The sequence below is a fragment of the Cervus elaphus genome, chromosome 21, assembly GCF_910594005.1.
Source record: "Cervus elaphus chromosome 21, mCerEla1.1, whole genome shotgun sequence".
NCBI lineage: Eukaryota > Metazoa > Chordata > Mammalia > Artiodactyla > Cervidae > Cervus > Cervus elaphus.
The window spans coordinates 69,123,806-69,149,132 of record NC_057835.1 but is presented as its reverse complement, the minus strand read 5'-3'; the positions used below and the strand labels follow the sequence as shown (position 1 = coordinate 69,149,132).

The 25,327-nt window shown below is 41.5% G+C and overlaps 2 protein-coding genes across 5 annotated transcripts in view; one reads left to right on the top strand and one right to left on the bottom strand.

Annotated features, from left to right (window-relative positions):
- Window positions 1–40: 40 nt before the first annotated feature.
- Window positions 41–20,516, bottom strand: MTERF3 (mitochondrial transcription termination factor 3). 4 transcript variants are annotated; one of them, XM_043879121.1, is made up of 9 exons: window positions 20,292–20,516; window positions 19,168–19,245; window positions 17,191–17,539; window positions 15,534–15,686; window positions 10,934–11,123; window positions 6,506–6,653; window positions 6,052–6,123; window positions 4,507–4,668; window positions 41–311 (listed from the first exon to the last, which is right to left on the bottom strand). In XM_043879121.1, the coding sequence occupies exons 3-9, from the start codon at window positions 17,522–17,524 to the stop codon at window positions 117–119; spliced, it is 1,254 nt and encodes a 417-aa protein (XP_043735056.1). In that variant the 5' UTR covers window positions 17,525–17,539; window positions 19,168–19,245; window positions 20,292–20,516; the 3' UTR covers window positions 41–116. The 4 variants fall into 4 exon arrangements, with proteins under 4 accessions (XP_043735056.1, XP_043735053.1, XP_043735055.1 ...); XM_043879118.1 differs by having other exon boundaries at window positions 19,173–19,245; XM_043879120.1 differs by lacking the exon at window positions 19,168–19,245 and adding an exon at window positions 18,527–18,655.
- A 137-nt stretch (window positions 20,517–20,653) lies between these two features.
- Window positions 20,654–25,327, top strand: part of PTDSS1 (phosphatidylserine synthase 1) — a 67,829-nt gene continuing 63,155 nt past the window's right edge. Inside the window, exon 1 of the mRNA XM_043879117.1 lies at window positions 20,654–20,984. Within this exon, the coding sequence (XP_043735052.1) occupies window positions 20,806–20,984 (179 nt within the window). The 5' untranslated portion in view covers window positions 20,654–20,805. The remainder of the gene's footprint in view (window positions 20,985–25,327) is intronic.

Genomic DNA, 25,327 nt, shown 5'->3' with positions numbered 1-25,327 from the left:
ATCAGAAGTGTATCCCAATTTATAATAGAGGCCTGAAGCATTTATTTTAAAATATGTTAATTTATTCATATATACATATTCACTTTACATCATTACATTCTACCATTCATCAAAAACTAAAGAGTTTTTAAGAATTTTTCGAAGTCCCGTACTGATGCCTTGGCCATCCCTTCACAAAATATTCCATCAGGCACAGATACCAATTTGTCTAAAGAGATGTAGTTAGGTTTTGTTGGGTCATACTGTGCTCTTCCTAAATAGGCAAGAAACAGATGTCTTTCTTTGACTTTAAACAACCTTGTATTAAATACCTAGAAAAGAAAAAAAGAGTTAAAAAAAACACTGTACACTAAAATATGAACTATTAAAACGTTTATCTGGCTAAACAGTTTAATAGATTAACAAATATAAAGAATTAACCATATGTTCAATAAATACAGTAAATGCTAGAGGGTTTAAACCCTTTGGCTTCTACTAAGAAATTATGATTAAAAATTAGGAACTCAAAACTAATAATCTGAACAATTCTAAAATAATAAAGGGCTGCACTGTAGGCAAAGACCAGACTTATTTGGAGAGACCAGAGGAGCTGTTTAAAAAGCAAACCTGAAGGTCCCACCCCAAATCTACTAAATCAGAAACTTTGAGAGTGGGGCCCACAAGTCCTCCAAGTGATTCTGATGCTTTCCAAGATGGAGAACCAAAGTTAGAGATGGAGCTTTATGGCATGAAAAATTGTGTAAGATTTCACAATCTGTGAAGCTTCCCTATATCCCTTTCTTTCTTTTTAAATTCCTGTTGCTCCCTCTGACTGGTATTTAAAATGAAATGAACCTGGACTTCAGGGAAGCAACTTAACTGCTTTGGAGTTAAAACTCCTGAGGAATGGGGTAAATACAGTAATTTTAAAAAGGAGTCAGACGCAAGCTAAATCTATAAAGCCAGCTGCAAGGAAGATGGGAGAATTGCAAGATCTGGCCAGACCTGAATGGAGCCCTGAGCTAAAGAGATATCTGTGAGGCTCCCTGGCAAGGCCCAATGAACTACATTGACTACTAGGTCTTAGGGCCTTCCTGTGACTGTGTTTCAGATACACTGGGGACACTCCACATAGCACATAACCTTCAAGAGTCTTTCTTTATATTCAAGTGGAAACAAAATAATAATAGATCACTTGACAAGGACATCGTGAAAAACGATTGTTGAAAACTAAAGAACTTTGAGAACAGTGGCCAAAAAAAGTATAGAGTGCTAACTCAACATGAGATTGGCTTGCTTTTGGAATATCTTTTTCTCTCTCTGCAGAAACAAATTATGCACTACTCTGCCTTCATTGTGGTAACTGCATTCCGGTTATCATGTTATTATTGCTCAAAAGACATAAGAAGCATTTAGATGTTTCTTAAATATGACTCTTCCAGTCACTCTCAGCTTACACAACATACAGACAAGGCCACATATGACTCCGAAGCTCCCAAACTTATTCATTTCCTAAATGTAATAATGCTTTGAGGCAATTACACAGCTTATGACTAGATAACTATATTAGTTTCCCAGTGGTTCAAAGTGAATTCATTATCATCGATTTAGATTTGTATAATCTTTCAAGTCCAAAGTCACTGCTCAGATTAAGTTTTTTTCTCTCTCTCGATCCCCTTCTGCCCTAACATGGACTTCAGCTCTGCCTTCACAGAAACCCATAGGGAAAGAGGAGAAACAAGAGATAAGCCTCATTCCTGAAAGTGATTTCTTCCTTGTTATTACCCTCACTGCTTTTGTTACTTTTTACCTTCCATGGTTCCGGCTCTGAGATGATTAAATTAACCGTAGTTTTAAAGTTAGAACTGTTTCTCCATTTTAAATTAATCATAAAATTATGTACCAACCAGAACTGTTATTTGCATGAGAAAATTATTTCATACCACTAAGTTTTTAAAGCACCAGACAAAAATTTTAAGGCTACATCAGTTCCCTCACAGTCCTGGCTGTCAGTTAGCCTATGTTTCCATTAATGAAGCTTTTTTTTTTTAAGGAAAAAGAAAACAATCCTGCATAGGAGTCTGAGAATCCTCCCAATGTGGAAGCCACACATCTATAAGCGGGCTTCTCAGAAGCTAGGATCTGGGGTACCTAAAAAAATTCTGTGTTTTTAAACAACTGATTTTGATGCATCTAGTCAAGCTAGTATTTTTCTCTACTTGCAAAGTTTCTGTCCATTGTTAAACCCAACTCATTCTACTGACAACTCAAATGTCACTCCTTAGAGTAGCAGTAGATCTCAGGTTGAGAGCATGGGTTTTCAAACTGACTGCCAGAGTCCTAATCCTAGCTCTGGCCCCTGTTACCTGGGTAACCTTGGACAAGCTACTGAATCTCTTCATGCTTACTTTCTTCGTTTGGGAAGTAGGGACAATAATACTACCTACCTCACATGGGCTGCTGTGAAGATTAAATGAATTAATACAAGTAAAGCAGTAGAGACAGAGTCGGCATATAGTAAATAAGCAATCAATAGCTGAATTATTTCTAAGATCTTCCTGCCGCTCCTAAATTAAATCAATAGCTGCATATGGTATCTGGCTAAGACTCTAACATAATGTAAAGCAATTTACATTCTAAAAACCTGTCTTCCACATTAGATTACAAGTTCCACGAGAATACAGACCGTGACTCATTGATTTTTACATCCTCAAATCACATTCTCTTATCATGCTCTACTGTCACGGAATTATCTATCAACCAAGTGGAAAACTGTTATTGCTTTTCAGTTGAAGATTACTTACTTTATGATGGTTCCATAAAGCCAAATTTGCAACCCTGGAGGCTTCTAACACTTTTTATAATGAATACTCATGCATTTGATGAAACAAAAATTCTCTATTAAGGGCTCATTCACCGTGAAATATGATAGGTAAATAAATGTTGTTGTTTGTGAGGAAACTGTACCTAATGCAGGCTAGTTCTGAGAGTTGTATTAAAGTCATGTTTCATTGCCCACCTTTTCATCAAGAACACATAGAGCAAATGGAGGAATCACTTTAATGCAATTCAATCTTTCATTTATCCGATGAATACTCACTGAGTGTCTATTCACATGTCAAACAGGAAAGAAGGATGACCTTCATGAGATTCATTTATTTGTTCAACAGATATCTATCTAGTACCTACTAATTGGTCCCTTCTAATTCCAGGTGCAGGGAATTTAGCAGTGTATAAATTAGACAAGACCTGCTTTCAAAGAAACATTCTTCTGAACAAACAGATTATGTCACTCATCAGGTAAAGAACAGGAAAATCCGATCAGCTTAGAAAACATAATTACGGCTTTGGCATGATGACTAACTGGAGTTAAGAACTACATGCTTTGATAGATCATTACAACATGGCTTGTTAACTAATGGGTTTAGGCAGACTGTGAATAAAATACATTTAGAATGGAAAAAAATCTTTAAGGGAAGTGACCTATTTCCATGTGAATAGAGACGCACACAGGAGAGAACATGTTAGATTCCAATAGGCAGAATGAGGGCTAGGTACAAACCACAGGGAAAGAGTCATCACTTATTTTTCCTCCAGAGATGTATATGGATGCCCTTCTCTCTCACAAGTAATCCCATTATTATATTTGCTAGATTGTAGTCTTGATACAAAGATGGGCAAAAACAAATATGGCCTTATACGACCCAGCAATCCCACTGCTGGGCATACACACCAAGGAAACCAGAATTCAAAGAGACACATGTACCCCAATGTTCATCGCAGCACTGTTTACAATAGCCAGGACATGGAAGCAACCTAGATGCCCATCAGCAGACGAATGGATAAGGAAGCTGTGGTACATATACACAATGGAATATCACTCAGCTACTAAAAAGAATGCATTTGAATCAGTTCTAATGAGGTGGATGAAACTGGAGCCTATTACACAGAGTGAAGTAAGTCAGAAAGAAAAACACCCATACAGTACATTAACGCATATATATGGAATTTAGAAAGATGGTAACGATGACCCTATATGCGAGACAGCGAAAGAGACACAGATGTAAAGAACAGACTGTTGGACTCTGTGGGAGAAGGCGAGGGTGGGATGATTTGGGAGAATAGCATTGAAACATGTATACTACCATATGTGAAACAGATCACCAGTCCAGGTTCGATGTATGAGGCAGGGTGCCCAGGGCTGGTGCACTGGGATGACCCTGAGGGATAGATGGGGAGGGAGGTGGGTGGGGGGTTCAGGATGGGAAACACATGTATACCCATGGTTGATTCATGTCAATGTATGGCAAAAACCACTGCAATATTGTAAAGTAATTAGCCTCCAATTAAATTAAAAAAAAAAAAAAAAGAAATACGGCCTTAATACAGCTCTCAGAACTGGACTGTGTTTGGTCTGACTCCTTCACAAGCAGCACGGGACTTTCACACGCCGAGAGCACGGTGCGCTTCCGGGAGTTCTGGACGAGGGGTGACGGCAGCTCTTCAGGACAGCTGCGAGCGCCTCACCTGCGGGAACCTGACGATGATGTGGTGGGGCACGCACATCACGTTGTGCACGTAGTCGAAAGTCTCGGTGAGTTTCCTTTTATTTGCAGTCAGCATCTTTGGGATTTTGGTGATCATGTGTTGAATTTCATTCTGCTGAAAACCTAGTTCGAGCCGAAAAACCTAAAAGAAAGTAGAGTTGCGATGAATCACGAAAGTCATTGTTTGTTGTTGTTCAGTCCCTAAGTTGAGTCCAACTCTTTTGAGACCCCGTGGACTGTAGCCCGAAAGGCTCCTCTGTCCATACAATTTCCCAGGCAAGAATACTGGAGATCTTCCTGACCCAGGGATCAAACCCATGTCTCCTGCATTGGCAGGTGGATTCTTTACCATTGAGCTACCAGGGAAGCCCATGAATCACCAACACAAATAGTTATTTTGGTAACATGCTAGAGGTAACATTAATTCTTTCAAAATTTAAAGACATTAAAATCTGGAGATGGCTATGCCAATGCCCTTAAGGGTTCATGACTCCTTGTTTCTGGGGTAACCTGAATTTTAAACCTCTCTCTTGAGGATGAGCTATTCACAGCCTGATGACCATCACGAAGCTCGCCAAAGCAGCGATCATAAATACAAGACAGAGAAACAGTGGCCACAGGAGGCCTGGTCAGGTTATCTGCATGGGCCCTACACCACACAGAGTGGCAGGAAGATTATTAAAGTGCTTTCTGAGCTTCTGCTCCCAAGCACACTCCTAATCCTGTCATCTGGAAATGCTACGTGTCAAAATTCCAAACAGAGATGACTTAAAAAAAAAGACCACTCAAATGTGGGAGAGGTCCTTTGTGTGCATTCACAGTATTCTACGCTCCCCACCGTCCATTGCTCTCATCACTTTGTAGGCGACCCCCTCTGCTGGACTGTACGCTCCACAACGGCAGGGACTGTCTCCCAGGAACAGGACATGGGCAGGTAGGTGCTCAATACAAATGTCTTCAAGAGCTGAGTATCGAACACTTCAGGTACCTCAGCAAATAGGCTTTATATAATAATTTCAAATCGCATGGCAGCTGTGGGATACTAACAAGTCAGCTGCCCCTGGTTCTATACAGTAGTAGAGTGTCTGGTGTGTTCTATGCTAGAATAAGAGCTGGCAAGTGGCACAGGTTCTAGGAGACACATGTGCCGGCACCACCCTCTGCAAAGAAGCTCAGACGCTGCTGCTCATCTCCCACCCAGGTGACCCCGACACAGACCCTCATCCTGGGCAAAGGAAGTGGCTTCCAGGTCCCACCCGGATACCTAACCTGCTCCTCTAGGATTACGGTACCAATGTCTACAAGGCAACTAACTCATGTAACACCTGGTCAGTATGTGAAAAAATTATAAACCAAAATAAACCGCCTGCTGTACATTTATTGTATTATTTCCTAGGTCCACCTTCTTGGAAATACCTTCTTTTACAATCCGGTTTTCTTTAAGATGATGAGAGCAAAACCCATTCCCTTCAGAGGACTTAAACACTTCAGAAGCAGGTTTCTCCAAAACTTCTTATTGTCCTACCTTCATGTTTTCCTTCACAGGCTCCAGACTTCCAGTTAGTAGCCTTGGGAGACGAATTACCAGATCTCGAGTCTACAGTTATAAAATAATCTATTATTAATATATATGCATATTCAACTAGTTTGGAAAAAACAAGGCATAACTAGGATATAAAAGTAAAATTTAAAATATAACCCAGGAGAGAAATGCTAAGGAGCCCAGAAATACAAATACGTATTACTGTTTGAGGGAAAAAAAAAAATGCTCAAAATAACAGTTAAGGAAGCAACTTGATGGAATTATCATAAAATGACATAGCGATATCATTAACCTAGCAAGGTAATCCATTCTTGTACAGAAAATACCAGGCATTGATAGAATTCATATGGGCCAGGCATCTGTTAGAAACATGAGCTTTAACTGTTACTAAATGTAGCTGACATGGAAACATACGAATTCTCCAGTTCTCTTTTACCTTCTTCACACTAAGTTCAAGTTCTTTCTGAAAAAATCCCAGTCTGTTATCCAATCTCTCCACTGAAAAACTCAGAAGAAATGGTGCATTTCTGACCATCTGTGCAATATCTGCCTTACTGAAATTTTTTGACTGTAGATAAGCCACCCTAGAGAAACAAAATACATGCACATATTGTAAATATTTACTAGTGTCTTGCTACCTTCGAAAGTAACAACTGTTTTTAAAGCATTCACAAACCAAAAAAAAAACAAGTTTAAGCAAAAACATTCTATAATAATAATCCAAATATGGTTAAAATAAATGGCTTTCCAGGTGGTACACTGGTAAAAAAATCTGCCTGCCAATGCAGATGTTAGAAACAGGTTCAATCCCTGGGTCAGAAAGATCCTCTGGAGAAGGAAATGGCAACCCAGTCCAGTATTCTTGCCTAGAGAATTCCATGGACAGAGGAGTCTGGTGGGCTACGGTCCATGGGGTTGCAAAGAGTTGGACATGACTAGGCAAGCACGCACGCGTGCTTAAAACAAAACAAGTACCCATTCAGCTTTTCCATTTATAATTAGAAACAGAAAATATTTCTGAAATCCACTAACAAACAGTCAATTAATGACTTGTTTTATTGGTTGGTTAAAAAAAAGAAATGAGATAGCTTCTGCTTTAGAATTTTTTTTTGCTAACTCTTTTTACAAAGAAAGATCATCAAGCATGCAGCTAAGACTGGAAAGAGGAATTTGTTTTCTTGGCTGTCTCATTGTCTCATGGCTTTAGGGTCTTAGTTCCCTGAAGGGAAGCATGGAGTCCTAAACTGCCAGAGAATTCTTAGAATGTATTTTCATAAATAATTTTCACTATAGTCTTTCAATATGTATTTTGTTGACAACTGAGAAATTTCCTGCTGTTTCTGGGAACGAAAATAAGGCAGTAAAGTCCAGAAAGTATAACTATAAAGTATGACTATAATGTAACATTATTGATTTTTAAAATCTATAAACACAGAGAAAGTCAGTTTAAATGCCTAAAATATTCTAGGACATTATTTTGTTTGATTCTCATCAGAAAAACAAACCCCTGTAAGTCAGGTAAATTTCCCACATTGCATTTGAAGAAACACAGATTAAGAGAAGTTAAATAACTTGTCTTAGGCCACTAACTAATTACTGACAGAGCTGAAATTTGAACTCAGGCATGCCTAACTGTAGTGACTATGATATTTTTATACCATGTATGAGAACTTATATTTTACACTAAATGATTATTATTCCTTTAAACCAGTCCCTTAGAGGAGATGAGAGAGAGAAAAAATTGATAAAACTATACAAAACTTTAAATGCAAGGCAAAAAAAAAAAAAAAATCACCAACCAAGTCAGACAAGTGACAGTCTAGGAAAAATATTTACAACATGTCATAGAGAAAGAACTAATTTTGTTAATGCATTAAAAAATGCTTACCAAAAAAAAAAAAAAAAAAAGAAAGAAAAAGGCCCAATTAAAAATGGCAAAGGACACATATAATTTATAGAAAAGAAAATGTAAACAGACATTCAACATATGAAAAGATCCTTCAAACATCTGATGTTCTAAACATCATTTCCAAAACTACAAGGTAATGTTTTTATCTATAAAATGAACTGAAATTATACAGCTCAATGACACTGTATTAGTGAGGATAATAAGGAAGCTGGCGCACGTGTACACTGTTGGTGAGAGTGTAAACTGGGAAGTCTACATGAGGGGCAATCTATCTATTAAAATCATAAATGCATATACCCTTTGACCTAGCAATTCTACTTCTAGAAATGTGTCCTACAGATATATACCAATATGTATGAAATGATTTCTATAAAAGGGGAGTCACTGCAGCTTCTCTGTGACAGTAAAGACTAGAAAATAACCACTGTGTTTACCAAAAGGGGACTAGACAGATCTGTAGCATGAACTGTAAAAGGTTTAAAAAGAATAGGAAGAGCCAATAAAAAACTATCTCCAAAATAGAGTTAAGAATGCGAGGTGCAGCATTGTTGTACAAATGCTACCAACCGTGTATGCGTGTGCTCTTGTGTATGAGTGCATAAAGACGCACATACATGCTGGCGTATGATACAACATTCTTAGCTAGTTGAACAAAAAACTTGATAATAGTACCTGCCTACCTAGAGAAGTCTTGCAAGGCTGATGAGGAATAGGAATAAGTAGGCTGGAAAGGACAATTACGATTTTTTTTCTTCTTTGGTCACAGGAGAGACCAATATCTGATTAAAACTCTATTGAAACTGTTACCTACTGTGATAACTTTTCCAATAAAAAATTAAGATAAAAGGGCCCAGCCAAAAAAAAAAAATTCTAATAATTTAAATGCACACCATTCATTTGAAAACTCTTAATCAACCAACTCTTTTATATGTTTCAAATTCTCTTCTTTGAAAAGCAAACAAGTGCATGAACTCAGTGCAATCACAGAAATTCTAGAAAATAAATCTGTACATACCAGAGCCAGAAGCTAAGTTCAAAAAAAGATTATACCTTTGCCTCTTCCAGGAGAAGCTTACTTTTCATTTTATCACCTTTTAAGTTTATGTGGTAAATTACCTATTAAAAAGTTCTATGTAATTCTTTAAAAAATGTTCCAATTTAATTTGACAGCCAGCTTTAGGACCCATTAGACTATACTCCGTATATGAAAATAATCTTTGTTACTCTCATATGTGTATGTATGATCTTGAGCAAGTTAACCTCCTTTTAAATGTATGTTTCCTTCATAGAATTAAAAGTAGGGAGGCAGTACAGTGTAGTAGTGAGGACTCTGAAGTTAGACTAAGTGGATCTGAATCTCAGCTTTGCCACTTAGACTAGCTGGAGCATCTAGGGCACATTATTTAACCTCTCTCTGCCTCTCCCAAGGATATGAATTAATAAAGGTGCCTTGGGCAGCCTCTGAAATGGTTCCCAGTGATCTCCACCTCTTGGTATGTACCCTTCCTTGAACTGCATCCTGAGCGGAAGGGCAAGCTGGTTTTTTTACACGGGGAGAGAAGGAGTGTTCCAGACAGTCAGGAGCAGAGCTGGCCACATCAGACTGAGTCCCCTAGAACCATTTCCACTCTTTCCGTCCTCTGAACTGTAACAGCCTGTCTGTGTTACACCAGACTGTAAGTCACATGAAGGGAGAGAGTACATCTAAGTGCCTTGCTTATATAGCAAGGGCTCAAATTGTTCAACAATAATAATGTAAGAAATATGTGTGTTTTTTGTTGTTTTCTTTTTTTGTTTTCCTAACTCAGAGACCTTCAAGCAACTCCGGAGCTCTCTGAATCCAGTATGAGAACAGTCTGGGTGAGAAGATGAGAGGCAGATTAGTTAGGAGAAGGTTGGGGCATTCTTCACGTGAGACAATGGGGACCCGAGGTCAAGTGTTCACAGGGAAGATTAAGATTTGAGAGCGATACAAATACAACCAACAGACCTTGGTTATTTCTTAGATGTGGATGATAAAAGACGAGAGGTCCAAGTTAATACCAGTATTTCTGATTTGGGCAGCGGAGTGGAGAGTGCTCCCATGCAGTGAGTCTGGGAAAACCTGATTTAGGTAAGAGGTCAGAGTGATGATGAATCCAAGATGTGAACTTACAAGACCCAGACTCTGTCTTACTCTCTGTGATGTTGCCAATGCCCAGTGGGATTCACAGGTCAACAGTACCTGACTATATAAATTCTCAGAAATTCAATAAATTCCTTGAATACTGAGTGAAGTACACAGATATTTATAAGAGTGCTATAAAAAAAAAAAAGGAAAAACCAAAATAGCCAACTGACAGAAGCAACTAAACAAATTATACGGTATTTGCCAAAAGAAGGTTAAATATGTACCATTCAACATTGGCCAGAAAGAACAATAGGAAAGATCAGGCTTTCATACCTTAAAGTGTGCTCTCAGATAATTCAGCCACTTGTTAACGGATTAAAAAAAAAACGTATCCCAGTTTCCAAAGAGAAACAGTAAAGTAGTGGCTTAGCAATAAACTGAAAGCATAAAAATAACAATGGGTAGTTGAACAAAAGAAGTAATTTAGATACTTAATTTTTTTTTAAGTATTTATTTATTTGGCTGCACCAGGTCTTAATTGAGACACATGGGATCTGACCTTCACTGCAGCATGCGGGATCTTCAGTTGCATCACTTGGGGTCCAGTTCCCTGACCAGGGATCGAATCCGGGTCCCATGCATTGGGAGCATGGAGTCTCAGCCTCTGGACCACAGAGAACTCCTTAGATACTTAATTTTGATCAAAGAAGGTCCATAACAAAGTCACATTCACATTCATTATGTCAGCAGATCCTTATGCTGCTGAGACTTAAAAAAATAACTTACACATGTTATTCTTCACAGCCTCTTCTTGGGTTATGTGAAAATCAATCTAACAGCCCTACCTGGTCTTCAGATTTTCAAGGTCTTCAGAAAAAATAGCATAGTTTTTGGTCAGGAGTGGTCCCAGTTGGGTATCCTCTATGCCCAAATCTTTAAGAAACAGGAGCATTTGCTTAATGTCTCTTTCAAAATCCAGTCGCAGGAGGAGGTTGGCTGCATCGGGATGTTTTTCTATCTTGGATAAATCCACTCCTGGAATAAATGACAAGCCCTGTGTGAAGATATCTGTCTGGCTGAGCCATTAAACGTCATGTATAAAAACACAAGAAGTTACTGATGAAGGTAAATGACCTGTCCAAAGGAGACCTGAGTAGGGCCAACAGAACTTCTAATTTGGTTGCAGAAATAAAAATACATTAAAAGCTAATATTTCTTTCAAAGTCATCTATAAAGGAAAACAGTGCATTTGGGGCTAAATTTCCACCCGCCGTCATCGTCATCTTTATCTAAGGGTTTTTGGATACTGTTTGCAGGGTGCTTACGAGCCCTTACTGATCTCCATGGTAACTGCTTCACTGGTCATTCTGCAGGGTAACAAGCCCCCTTTCTTTGAAATTTATCATTTTAGTTATAAGCATTATTTTAAAAATTGGCTTATGATTCCCTCCATAGGAGGAACAAAAGCAAACCCTGTCTTACTCACTGTATTCATTTCACAGGCCTTTAGCATAAAGACAAGAACCTCGAAGGAGCTCATCAAACAGCTCATGAAATATACACAGCTCTCAAGTAACAACGAAGCAGAAAGTATACTGCCTTCCACCTTCACAAGGTCTCAGAATCTGAGGGAGTCTAAGCAAATGAGACAAGGGACAGGAAAGGAAGTCAGAAGGGGGAGAAAGTAACTTATTGGACTTTAGTTATGGATATAATTAGATGTCCACCTCAATTAAGCAGGGAATCAAAGTAACTTTTGATTCAAAATTCTCACTAAAACTGAGCATTTTATTGTTTTTCCTTTTTATCTGATTAAAGAAAAAAATCAAACATGAATAGGAAAGGCCTATTTCTTATCCTAAACATGAGATAATAAGATATAATTTTGTTTACACTTAAATTTTATATTCTTTAAAATTTTATATTCTTAAAAATATTTCTTCAGGTTAAAAAGTAACTCTCAAACTGTTTTCTAGATGTAACTTTACAGTCTTAAATATAAATGCAATGAAATAAAAGCACTTTTAAAAATGGAGTCTATAATTTCATGTGTTAGATCCAAATATAACTCTAAACCCAAACTTCTTGACATTAAACAGGCATTGATGATAATTAACAGAAAAACAGATTACACAAACACACATACACACAGAATGAAGACTAAAAACAGATCCAAGATGAATTAAAAATCTAGTGTTCAAATAATAACATTTAAAATCAGTGGGGGAAAAGATGGACTGTTCATTAAAACACAATGTGACATCTAGCTATATATTTGAAAAATAATTACTAATTCCTTCTATAGCTGATACAAAAATTAATTTCAGATAGTTTAAGACTCTAAATGTATACTAACTGTAAAGTTACTAGAAGAAAACACAGACTTAAAAAAAGTAATAGTAAGTTTGACTACATGAGGATATAAGACCCACTGCATGGCTTTCTGTAATACATGTATTTGCTTAGAAAAAGGTAAAGAAACTACTCAACAAACTGGTGATGGTGGTTACCTTCGTAAAGTGGAACTGGAGATGGAGAGGAGGTTAGGGTTCTTTCTCCTTAATAGATGCAGTTTTAACAACTAGATGTAATTCTTCTACAGTATAATTTTAAAAATCGTACTAACAGAAAAAGAATTTAAATTAGTGGGCAGGTGGATAAATAAGATAGAAACTATCTTATTTATTTACTTGCTAAACTATCTTATTTAAACAAAGTTCCCAAAATTGGTGATAAATGTGGGAAGGGACGCTTTAAAAATCACATCAAGGGTTTGGACTACAGTTGAACTCAGTATTACAGTTGACATGTGCTCAAATGCCTCTCTCAGCATGAGCTGTCACGCCCTGCCCTGACTGTGCCGAAACCGAATTCCTCAAAAGCTGCTTCTTAGCAGCAAAAGGAGGGCAGAGTCTCACCAGGAGAGCACACTGCTGTCAGCACAAATCCACGTGGGCTGACTCAACGATTTCATTAACTTGAAAAAAATATATAGTCACTGATGCTTCTTATGGACCAGGCAACTTCTGCGGATATAAAGAATGAATAATACATGATGCTAACTCTAGGTGACCACAGCCCTAAGCTGGCTTTGACCCATCAGTTCAGTTTGGTTACACAAACTGTGTATCAGCCAGCGTCTGGCAAGCAACAGAAGTTGCCCGAGCAAGTTCGAAGGAAACAACTTTAATGAAGGGACTCAGTACAGTGGTGTGAGCAGAGTTACGGGAATAAACAAGGGCACCCCTAGCGCTAAAGAGACAGGGAGGAGGAGTCTCCTGTGAACCCAGAGGGAGCTGCAAGCTATTAAGCAAGGGCTGCTCTCGGTAGGAGCTGTTGCCATGGCGAAAGGCAGCTACGTGACCCAAGACAGGGAGGGGACAGAGGAAAAATGCTCCCACCTGCCGTCCCCTGCCTCCTCCCACCACTGAGGCTGCTCAGAAGCCAGCTGGCAAAGGAGCCCGAGCACAGAGGTGAGCCTCCTGGGATACAGAACAAGCAGAGAAAGGCAGGAAGCAGATCTGAGAAGCAGAGGAGAACCAGGACACTTGGGTCCTCAGAAACACTGTACAGAGACTCCCTGGGTGGCTCGGGGGTAAAGAATCCGTCTGCCAAGGCAGGAGACACGGGTTGGATCCCTGAGTTGGGAAGGTCCCCTGGAAAAGGAATTTTCTTTCAGTTTAAAAAAAAACCAACTATTTAACAATGGGATCATGGTCCCAACTAGGGCATTGCCACTTAAGTTACTGCTGGGATGTACTGTTGAAGGATCAGTATACAGATGAAGGAATGGCTGAAACATATTTCAAAACCCTAAGTATACTGAAGATTATTCAAAGGTAGGGGCCACATGCCTTCCTGTGGGACCTCTCCCAGGGCCGAGGACGTCCTGGGCTTCCCTGCTTGTAGCAGATGTCATCTTTCTCTCTCCTCAGAACCCAAAGAACACTTTATTTATATCTCTTGCCACCTTTTTCACACTATTTGACTTTTAGGCAAGTGCATGTACTTTGATAAAGATAGAAATGCTAATTTTAAAAATAAGGCCAAAAAAAAATGTGTGGGTACAATTTATGTACCTTTCATTTTTGGATTTCCATTATTATTTAGATGCTTATGAAGACCTGAAGCTTCTTGAGAGCAAAGGCCATTCTCTATACATCTGAGTAACTCGCACAGGGACGATGTGTAAACAACCATAGAAGCGTTCTTAGTGGCTAGACTGAGGTAAGCAGGGGCGGACGCCAAGAGCCGAGAGGAGGGTCACTCTGTCTGAAGGGTCAGAGAAGACATTTGGGAAGTCACTTGAACTTGAGTTAAGTTCTCCAGTTGTCAGAGCTGGCCAAACAAAAAGGAGGGGAGTGGCAATCAAGTGGAGCTGAAGGGGTGAGCAAGGGTCAGACCAGGAAGAGCTTAGAAGGATTTGAAGTAGGTCACTGACACAGTCAGATCCGCATTTTAGAAAGAGCACTAATATTAGAGAGATTACCAGGGAACACTGCTCAAAGGGAGACTATTAAGTGAGGAAGCTCCTAACTTTTTACTGAAATCTAAGGCAGTGACTAAGACATGAGAGAAACAGATGGTTCTGAGATAATCCCAAGCCTATCCTATTCCTCTCAATCCCGAAATTCATTATCTGGGAATGTAGAATAAGAGAAGCGCCAGATCCAGAGATAATGGGAAAAGCACAAAGTTGCAATAAGGAGCTAGATTTAAAAATAAAAGAGGACTCTTCAAAGTTTGCAGGGAGATCTCTTGGCTGCCTCCAACCACCCAGATCTAGGTGCATCCTACTGGTCAACAAGCTAAGATGGTTTTGGAGCACGCCTAGAGACGCCATCCAAGGCAGAACAGTGGGCTCCAGAGAAAGGTCAGGGGAGTAGGAAAACGGAAGGAAAATCATTTGAGAGGGTTAGGAAAAACTGTTCTGAGCGGCCACTGGAAGGTGTGCGAAAGTTCAAAGAAAACCAAAGAATGCAAACAAAAAACAAAGCAATTACTAACTCCAACAAAATGGAAGGTTGTACAGGAAGAAAATCATAGCACGCTTTCTAGAGAGCAGTGGGCAATATTTAGAATTATAATGGGATCAGTGACTAATGATTTATTTTAAAAGTTGTTAATATAGCTTATTGAGAGAATTGAAGAGAATGAAGGGGAAAAGTATGTGTGTGCAAGAGATTAACTGATATCTAAAACTGACGAAACAACCAAGAGCGCTACAAGTGATTACATGGGCATTTAGAGGTAGTCTAAGCAGAGACAGTAAAAGCAGACAGTCCAAGATGCAGGTCAGCAGGGATGAAGCTGCGAGTACAGTTTTTCACTGGAAGCCTTTTCACACTATTTGACTTTGAGGCATGTGCATGTACTTTGATAAAGATAAAAATGTTAATTTAAAAAATAAGGCAAAAAAAAAAACTGTGGGTCAGTTAGACTTACCTAGAAGCACTAACTTCCTCAGAGTCTCGGAATGATCCACATAGTCTCTAAGTGTGACTGAAGATGGGGGCAATGGAGGGCCTGCGATAATCTGAACAGCCTCCTCATCAGAAATCAGCTGCAGTGGGGACAACAGAGGCACATCGTCCAGTCCTTTGCGGCCAGGATGTGGAAAAGACGCAAGTTAGCTTTCTCATCTGTATACGTAAACGTTCTTTCTACAAAGGCAGTCTCTTGCCTAGTTTGCTTCTTTTTAAATCTTGGCATCATTTCTGAATTAAACATCTAAAAATTCCATATATTTTCTACCTTCTAAGAGGTAAGGTTAAGACTATTTAGATAACAACTACTATTCCTCCAAAGTAAGAAATTTGTTGGTGAAGTCCTGTACAAAATTCCTTTCCTTTTCCTTCACTTGTAATCAATAGGTGTGAATGCTTAGTGACCTACAGCACATTCTGAGAAAGACTGAGTCTACTACCATAGCTTGTTAACTCGGCCAAAAGTACAACATACTCTACCAGCCTGAACTGTATGGGTTAAAGTCATCATATCCTGAAATGTCATTTTGTTCTGATCATTCCTCCTCCAAATTATTCTCAAATATGTCTGTAGGAGGATTTCTACGATTCTGTTTTCATCACCCACAATCCTTTGCCACAGAGTGACCCTCTCTAGTACAGCCTTGAGTCAGGTTTCATGGCCCTAGTGGTAAAGAACCCGCCTGCCACTGCAGAAGACACCAGAGACACGGGTTCGATCCCTGGGTCAGGAAGGAGGAGGGCACAGCAGCCCACTCCAGTATTCTTGCCTGGAGAATCCCATGGACAGAGTAGCCTGGCGGGCTACAGTCCATGGGGTCGCCAAGAGCTGGACACGCTGAAGTGACTTAGCACGCAGGGACCCAAGTGAAACACAGTATAAAAGACCCTGGGAACTGTGACCCACCTGAGGCTAAGGAATCAGAGCTTTGCCTTTTTGTTCTATTTTTCTGTCTCTCATCACTACCCTTTCTCATTTCTCAGAGCCAGTCTCCCCTCGCGGCCCTCACCCCCAGCTCCCTTGTGTTTATAATCTACTTAACCTAACATTATCTCATCTGTAGTGAAGTATTCCTTGCATAGGAATATTCCTAGAATGGGAAGCACAGGCAGGAAAAGAGTGACTAAAAAAATTTACACGAGGGAGCTTTTTGGGGTGTTCTAATTGTTCTTGTTGTTCTATTTGTTGACTGCGGTGGCCGCTACAGAACTAAAAGCACAATGTCAAGATTCATAAAACTGTATATTCAAAAAGGATGACTTTTACTTGAGTAAAATCACACCCTAATTAGGTATATAGAATAGGGTAAATTAGATCCTAGTAAACCTTTTTAAAATATCTAAATAAAGAACATAGAAAGCAAGTGCTATTGGCATAGCTATAAAACAATCTTAAACATATTAATCTAAAAACTTTTTTCTTAGTCAATAAGTCAGAGGCCTAAAAAAAGGCAAGCAGATTATTGCCTAATAGAAGCAAATGAATAGAAGTGGATTGTTCTTTTTCTTTCCTGACACAAAGTATGACTTGAAATTGGCTAACAAAATATAAACAGGTAGCTTGTTCAAACGACCAACGTGAGGCAAAGGGGAGTTTTCCGAAAGTTGAAAATTACCTTCTAGAGACAGCTCAGAATCAAGGCCGGGTATCTTTGGTGTCCTCTGTGACGGCTCATTCACGGAAGGAAGCAAAGTGCTTTGGGTACAATTAGTCTCTTGCCTACTTGAGTCGGCAGACTGGGAACTATTCCACAGGGAGGAAGTCCTGTAAGTCCTAAAACCCCACTGGAGAAAGCAACCCTCAGAGGACACATGGGGCTGAGCAAAAACGCCACACGACAATGTTGTTCCCGGTCTCTGAAAACGTTTTCTGAGTTGCAGAGCAGTCATGAAGCTACTCAACTTACTTGAGTTGAGCCATCTGGATATCTGTTGGGCTGACAGGGCCATTTTTCTTAAAGTTGCCTATGAAAGAAACACATAACCATCAAAAAAGTGAAACTTATTTCACTTAAACATTCACATAAACAGTATTCAAACCACAAAAAGATAAACTGGAAATTATTTTTGCTGCTTAAAAGGTGTTTATTACTTTAGATGACTAAAGCAGTCAGATGTTTTTAAGCATAGGAAAAGCAAAAAACAAGGCAGCTTCAGTTACAAACCAAAAGGAACTTCTGAATTGGAAAGATAAAGATATGCTTTACAATTTAAAAACAGAAAGCAAAATCAGTGGCATGAGAAAAACATCTAAAAAAACATCTGTAAATATTAAAATTACAGCTGAACCTGTTAACTTAATATTTAAAGAAAGCAAGGTGATGCAATTAAGTGTTCTTTTTTTTAAGTGCTCTTGAAATTTGATTTGAAGGACATTTGAGAAGCAGATTGCTGATCAAAATAACACTGAATTATTCAGATGCATTTTATGTATGTACATTAGTCACAAAAACAAGAATTCTACTTAGTCTTAAGTGAATCATCAAAATATTATCATTGTAGAAGGTCATTTCTTGCTTTATTCTCAGGGTTGAGCACTATTGATTATTTCACAGGTAAAGCTGTCCCTCAAAAGAGAATTGAACAAAACCAAATTCTGTTTGACTGCAGGAACAAAGAAAAAGACTTTCAAAACAGAGGGGTGGGGTGGGGTTCAAAACTAATAAGCAAAATGAACAGACAGAAATGTATTACAAGCAACCAGCAATGGATACATGTATATTTTGACAGAAAAAGTGGTTGCTTATAAAGAGATTTTTTATCAGCAAATGACTTTTATATTTAGCCAGCTTAATTAAAGGGTAAACGATGCATTTTTTATATTAAATAAGACAATCCATTAAAATATAGCATAGAGTCCAGCATGTGGAAAATGCCCAACACATCTTAGCCATATAATAATCATTATATTCACTGATTACACAACCAAACATAAATGAGTTCGGACTTAACTGTTGCATACAACTTTTTGATTTGTTTCTCTCCATACTGAATTTCAGCTTGTTTTATGTTTGGAATTAGACCAAATAAATGCTTCAGGGTCTAAGCTCTTCTTGGAGATCTGCACTTTAGGGAAGTCTCCTGAAAGTAATATATAAAAGTGAAACGTCTCCCTGTCATTCTGAAATGATTTTAGGAAGGAAAAACGTATTTAAAGCAGCCTTATGAGTGATTTTTGTTAAACTCTGGTGGGAAATGAGCCTCCAAATCTGTCGTGTTTTTCCTCAAAGCTACAACATTCATTCTCTGCACAGCAGTGTCATAAGGGCATTCATTTGGAAGCCAGAAGACCACAATTATGCTACTTGCAGATAAAAGTTTCTCAAGGTGGTTCGGCATGACTGGCCCATGATGGGGGATTCAATAACCACTCTTTAAAAGACAAGTTTTTAAAAGGTTATGGGTACAATAAGATGATTCTTGAGCTCTAAAATGTTCTGACTTCTCAGTTTGTCCAAGCATTCTGTCCTCCTTCAAACTCCTGAAATCCCCAATTCACTTCAAAGCCTCTAGAGCCAGGCTCAAATCAAAACTCTCCCCACTACAAAGGAGGAGAGGGTGAGATGTATGGAAAGAGTAACATGGAAACTTACATTACCATTTGTAAAATAGACAGCCAACAGGAATTGGCTGTACGGCTCAGGAAACTCAAACAGGGGCTCTGTATCAACCTACAGGGGTGGGATGGGGCGGGAGATGGGAGTGAGGTTCAGGAGGAAGGAAATATATGTATACTTGTGACTGATTCATGTTGAGGTTTGACAGAAAACAACAAAATTCTGTAAAGCAATTATCTTTCAATAAAAAAAAAAAAACCCAAAAACTCTCCCCACTTCAGAACGATCCGCATTTGCATTCTATCCATATTCATTACAAGGTCTTTATGTAAACAACTAATGTTTATCCGTCTGTTTTTCTTTATAATCACACTGTCCTTGCTACATCATCATTTCATCGCCGTGTATACTTCTGACAATTGATTAATTGTTCGTTCACAAGAGCAGGGCTCTGTCTTCATCCCTGCATGCACCCTCCCAATCTCTGTATCCCCCTGGTCCAGAGCCTCGCAAGGCTTCCCTGTTTTCTGGGCGGAAATGAATCGGTTTGCAACTACGGTGAACTCATTTGCTTACAAAACACTTAAAATCCGGTAAAGGCATCTGCGTCTAAAGACAAAAGGCCTTAAGTAAATTTTGAAACCCACTAACACATATAGACTAGTTCTCCACTGAACGCCTTAGTAGTTTCATTGGCGCTTAAATACATTCGACGAGGGTGCAAGATTTCGACCTCTGTCTGGGAGGCTTAGATCAGGAGATTGAAAGATGGGGAGGAGGACGGTTTCGGAATCAGGGACCTCGGGAACACGGCTTGACAACCCCCCCTCCTCCGCCTCAGGCCATTCTACCAAGTCCGTTTTAGGTTGCCCAAACCCAACTTCCGGAGGAAGCCCCCCTCGCCATCTAGATCTCCTTCCGCGTGTCCCCCCCAATCACCCCGAGCCCCCACCACCCGGGCAAAGCGTGCTAAACACACAAGGGCCGCGGCGCGTCCTTCTCACCCGCCCAAGGGAACAAAACAACATCGCTGACCCTCGGCGGGGCCGCGAGGCCTACAGGGCCACGCGGCTCCGGGGCGCGGCCTAGAGCCGAGGAGGAGGAGGGTGGTGGGGGGGCCGGACCAGGAGCCCCCCGGGCAGGGAGCGCACCCCCTTTACCTGCGGCCAGGCCTTCGCCAGCCAGCCGGACCCCGCGGGCCGCCCCTCGGCGCGGCTCTGCCCGCCGGCGCTCGCTAGCCTGCCGGCCCACGTGGGCTACGGCCGGAGCGGGCCAGACCATCGGCGCGGCTGCGCGGGTGGGGAGCGGGCGGCGCCCGGCAGGGAGGACAGAGCCGGCCGCGGGGGGCACACGGTCTCCATCCCCCGTGGGCGCCGCAGACCCTTCCGATGGGCCTGGAAAGGCGCCGCGGGTCCCTGCGGACGCCCCTCCCGGGGGCCCGGGCCCGGCAAGCCGGGTCCACCCGCCGCCCGAGGCCGCGTGGACCGCGCCGGCCCCGCCCTCCCGCGTCGGCCCCGCCCGCGGCTCGCCCCGCCTGAGCTGCTAGCCCAACCCGGCCCCGGCGTCGGCCCGGCCGTCCGCCCGCCCGCTGCGGCTCGTCCGCCCCCCGCTCCCCCACCCCAGGCTCCCAGCCTCCGCGGGCCGGGGCCGCGCCGCGGGACCGGGAGGCGGGCCATGGCGTCCTGCGTGGGGAGCCGGACCCTGAGTAAAGATGATGTGAACTACAAGATGCATTTCCGGATGATCAACGAGCAGCAAGTGGAGGACATCACCATCGACTTCTTCTACCGGCCGCACACCATCACTCTGCTCAGCTTCACCATCGTCAGCCTCATGTACTTCGCCTTCACCAGGTGCGGGGCGGGCCGGGCGCGCCCGAGGGCGAAGGGGAAGGGACTGGCTGAGGACGCGGCGGGGCGCAGGGGGCGGGGGAGAGCCATGGCCGGGAGAGGAAGCGGGCTCGTTCTGCTCCCCGCGCGGGCTCGCCCGCCGGCGGCTCTGTCCCCGAGCACACCCAGCTTCGCTCCCCTACCGCTCCTCAGGGACCGGCGCTCGTCCCTTCCCTGCGACCCACCTCCATCCTCCACCCACCCCCACGCCTGTCCCCATTCCGCCTCTCCCCATGCAGCGCCTCGGGCCACCCCGGTAACACGCGTGGCTCCGCTGGCGCGATCGCCCTCCCTTCCTCCTCCCCGGCTCCCAGCCTCGCTCCCCTCTCCACGCATCACGACACCAGCCCCCTCCTCTCCGGCCTCCGTCCCCGCCTAGCACACCGCATGAATCATCTGGTATGCACCACTTGCAGCACACATGTCCCCGCTGCAAACACCCCAGTCTACGGGCGTCTTTCACGCGCCATGCCCAGGCCCGGGACACAACCCAGACCCCTTCCCCGCGGAACTCCTCCAGGGTTGAGCACTACCTGCCCACAGAATGCACTCCAGTGTGCGTTGCACGCAAGTCGTCTCGCATAACCCTTCCCGCAGCCCCAAACACGACCGCCTGTACCACAACACAAACTGCCAGCCATGCGTACACATCACAGCCAACATTCCAGTACTGCCACACGGACGCCAGCCCATCACGCATCACACGGTGCCCGCTCTGTTCTGCTCTTACCCTGGCATGCATGCTGAAATGAGACATTGTCAGGCCACTGGAGCAATGCCCGGTGCGTTGCAGATGCTGTGGAAAGGGTTAAATAAAACACTCACACCACACACACTATAGCACAACTCTCTTACCGCCTGAAAACATACATGCACACACACTCAAAACACTTCTAATATGCACTTGTGCCTAGGAGCTACCCCGCCCAACTCTTGTTGACCCACAGCTTATAGCTACCTCACTGAACATGAGGTCCCTCAGCCCCAAGTCAAGGAACTGATTCCTGCCTAAAGGACCAGTAGGACCTTGGGTCCTACTTTTAAGGGTTTATATTTTCTGAATGAACCTCTTTAAGGAAAGAAAGTGTGTGTTTATACCAACCATGCTTAAGCACTAACTTAGAGATGTGGAGTTTTGGAGCCAGACTGTTGGTCGCAATACTATTTGTGTGACCTTAGTTAAGTTGTTTAGCCTTTCTCTGAGCCTCAGGATTCTCCTCTGTATAATGGGGATAAAATAGGTCTTTACCTAATATGGAGTTATAAGGATTAAATGAACATGTGTGAATGTACTTAACAGAGTACCTGGCACATGATGCATAATTAATGTCAGATCAGTTCAGTTTAGTTGCTCAGTCGTGTCCGACTCTTTGTGACTCCATGGACTGCAGCACGCCAGGCCTCCCTGTCCATCACCAGCTCCTGGAGTTTATTCAAACTCATGCCCATTGAGTCAGTGATGCCATCCAACCATCTCATCCTCTGTCATCCCCTTCTTTTCCTGCCTTCAATCATTCCCAGCATCAGGGTCTTTTCAAATGAGTCAGTTCTTTGCATCAGGTGGCCAAAATATTGGAGTTTCACCTTCATCATCTGTCCTTCCAATGAATATTCAGGACTGATCTTTAGGATGGACTGGTTGGATCTCCTTGCAGTCCAAGGGACTCTCAAGAGTCTTCTCCAACACCACAGTTCAAAAGCATCAATTCTTCGGTGCTCAGCTTTCTTTATAGTCCAACTCTAACATCCATACGTGACAACTGGCAAAACCAAAACTTTGACTAGATGGACCTTTCTTCTTTAATATATTTTATCTAACAATCAATGGTTCTCAGCCCATCCATAGAAACTGTACAGGAGTATATTTGGTGACCTCAGTATTGGGGGAACTTTTGCTATTTAGCAGGTGGGGGTTAAGGATGCTAAATGTGTAAATGCTTGGGATAGTGTTTAAGACAAAGAATTGTCCCTGACTCACAGGCACATGTGTGCACCTACACACTTGTATACACGCAAGTGCCAATGGTGTCTCCCTTGAGAATCAATGCAACTTTTTCAGATTTTCATAAAACTGATAATGTCCTCCTATATCACACTTGTTCTTTTCCTCCACAATCCATTTAACTCTTGGTTCTTATTTTGTAAATGTTTATCTATTTGTGTGAATCTATCTAAAGGCATAAAGCATATGAGACAATTACTCTTAATGATTGAGGGAAACAGCTACTTTTATGGTAAAATATTCTGCTAATTCTCTGCTGTGGAGTAAGGACAGATCTTTTCAGAGTATCCAACCAAGAACATATTTCTAGCTTTGGAGAGAAGTCTTGTCCCTAATTATGGTTATCCTCAAATACTTATCATGTCATTTGATTTTACCACCTAGTATCTTTGTCTGTGTGGCCACTTAATATTGCTTAGCCCCTGATTGCTTATCAGTACATAGAGTGAAAATATTTAGTAATACCTGATAGGATTTCATTTTAAGTGTTCAGTTCATCTTTTTAGATCATCTGTATTTAGCTTGTGCATGCTAAGTGGCTTCTGTTGTGTCTGGCTCTTGGTGACTCTATGGACTAGCCTGCCAGTATTCTGTCCATGGAATTCTCCAGGCAAGAGTACTGGAGTGGGTTGCTGTTGCCTGCTCCAGGGGATCTTCCCGACTCAGGGATTGAACCCGTGACTCAGGTCTCCTGCATTGTTGGGCAGGTTCTTTACTCAATGTGTAATGAATAGTAAGTGCTCAGTAAACATTAACTATTATTATATCATTTCATTGTGTGCCGCTGCCTCCTACATTAGATTTTTCATTGAGTGAGGGTATGGTGTGCTCTATAATTAAGAAAAAGAATAAAGACTTTGGAAAATTGGACAATGCTTTGCCTGGAGAACATATATGCCTGTTTCATATCAACTTCAGTTTTACTTTGTCTCATGTGGGTTGGCAAGGATGGAGTTAGTACAGGAGTTTCTTTGGAAATTAGAAAAGTAATTATGCTGTTTTACTTTAAATAATAAGAAGCAAGAATGAGCAGTGTGTGTTTCAACCTTTTACCTTATTATTCTAGGCCCTTTCAGAGCAGATTTCTCTTCCTCTTTTCTAATATAGAAAGTCCCATTCTTCTGGAAGTTCCCTTTTACAGCATGTCCTGCCAAAGCATTCAATAAATTACAGCAGTGAAAGTATAAAAAATGAGTGTGAATTTTAACAACTTGTCAAAAGTAATAGAAAAGGCATAATCTGAACTGTAGGCCATGGTCTTTTCCAAAATTGATTATGATTTTACTTCTCCCACTAATTTCACAGAGACAGAAATCATACATTAAAGAACTACTTCAGAACAAGTTTCATGCTATATAAAATCAAAAGCACCATTAGTACAATTAGTACTTACTGTCTTACTCATTTTTGGTAGTGATTTATGACCCTTTAAACTGAGACATTACAGTGATCGCTCTGTCTTCTTCCATAAAGATTGAAAGTAATGACTTCGTAAATGAAGATTATTCATTTTGTGCTCTTTTGCAGTAAGAACCTTATTTTATAACAGGGTTTGAGCTGGTGACTGTTCAGAGCAATTCTTTCAGTGAAACTTTAAAAATATGTCTTAAAGTTTGTTTTTCAAAAACCAGTGGTTGAAGAGAGCTGGGGGGTAGAATACTTTCCCGGTGTCAGATTACCAGTACGCATGAAACCCTACCTGGCTCATGACACATGATGCAGAGAGACACAGCAAGAATTTAGGATTGCCAAGGATTAGGTGCCTTACACAGAAGTCCAAAACAAGTTTGTATTCGTCCAGTAGTGCTTTTGTTAAATGGCAACTAGGCCAACTCACTGTTGAATCATAGCGTTTCAGTCTGCAGTCCCTATCACTGTCATTCACAATAAAGCCAGATGCTATTGAATCCTGCCGCCTAAGATTGGAAAAAGCTCACTTTGCCACATTTTAGGGTAACCGGTTTTAGAAATCAAACGCCTTGGCATATGTCTTATAAAAGGGTGTTCAGCCAACGTGGGGGCAAGGATAACCTTTGTCTTAAGCTCTGAGCTCGCCTTTCATAGGTTGGTAAACTTGGACACGTTGACTAGCCTTAGTTTCAAATGCTCGGGCTTTAGATTTGAAAATGCCAAAATTTACTAGATCCCATTGGTAGCAGGCCACTCTCTCCTCAAGAGGCGCCTGGCAGTTAAAGCAGTGAAATCACTCTCTCCAGTGACAGTTGTCCAGCAAAAGTCATCACTTACCCAGAAGAGATTGCCTTCCTGCAGCTTCCAGTACCGGAGGCGTCATCCACTCACCTGG

Coding starts and splice junctions, on each gene's coding strand:
- MTERF3 (XM_043879118.1), bottom strand. Junction 4,669..6,051: donor CTGTGAAGGAAAACATGAAG/GTAGGACAATAA, acceptor ACTTTCTTTTAG/GTTTTTCGGCTCGAACTAGG. Junction 312..4,506: donor TCATCGTCAGGTTCCCGCAG/GTGAGGCGCTCG, acceptor TTTCTTTTCTAG/GTATTTAATACAAGGTTGTT.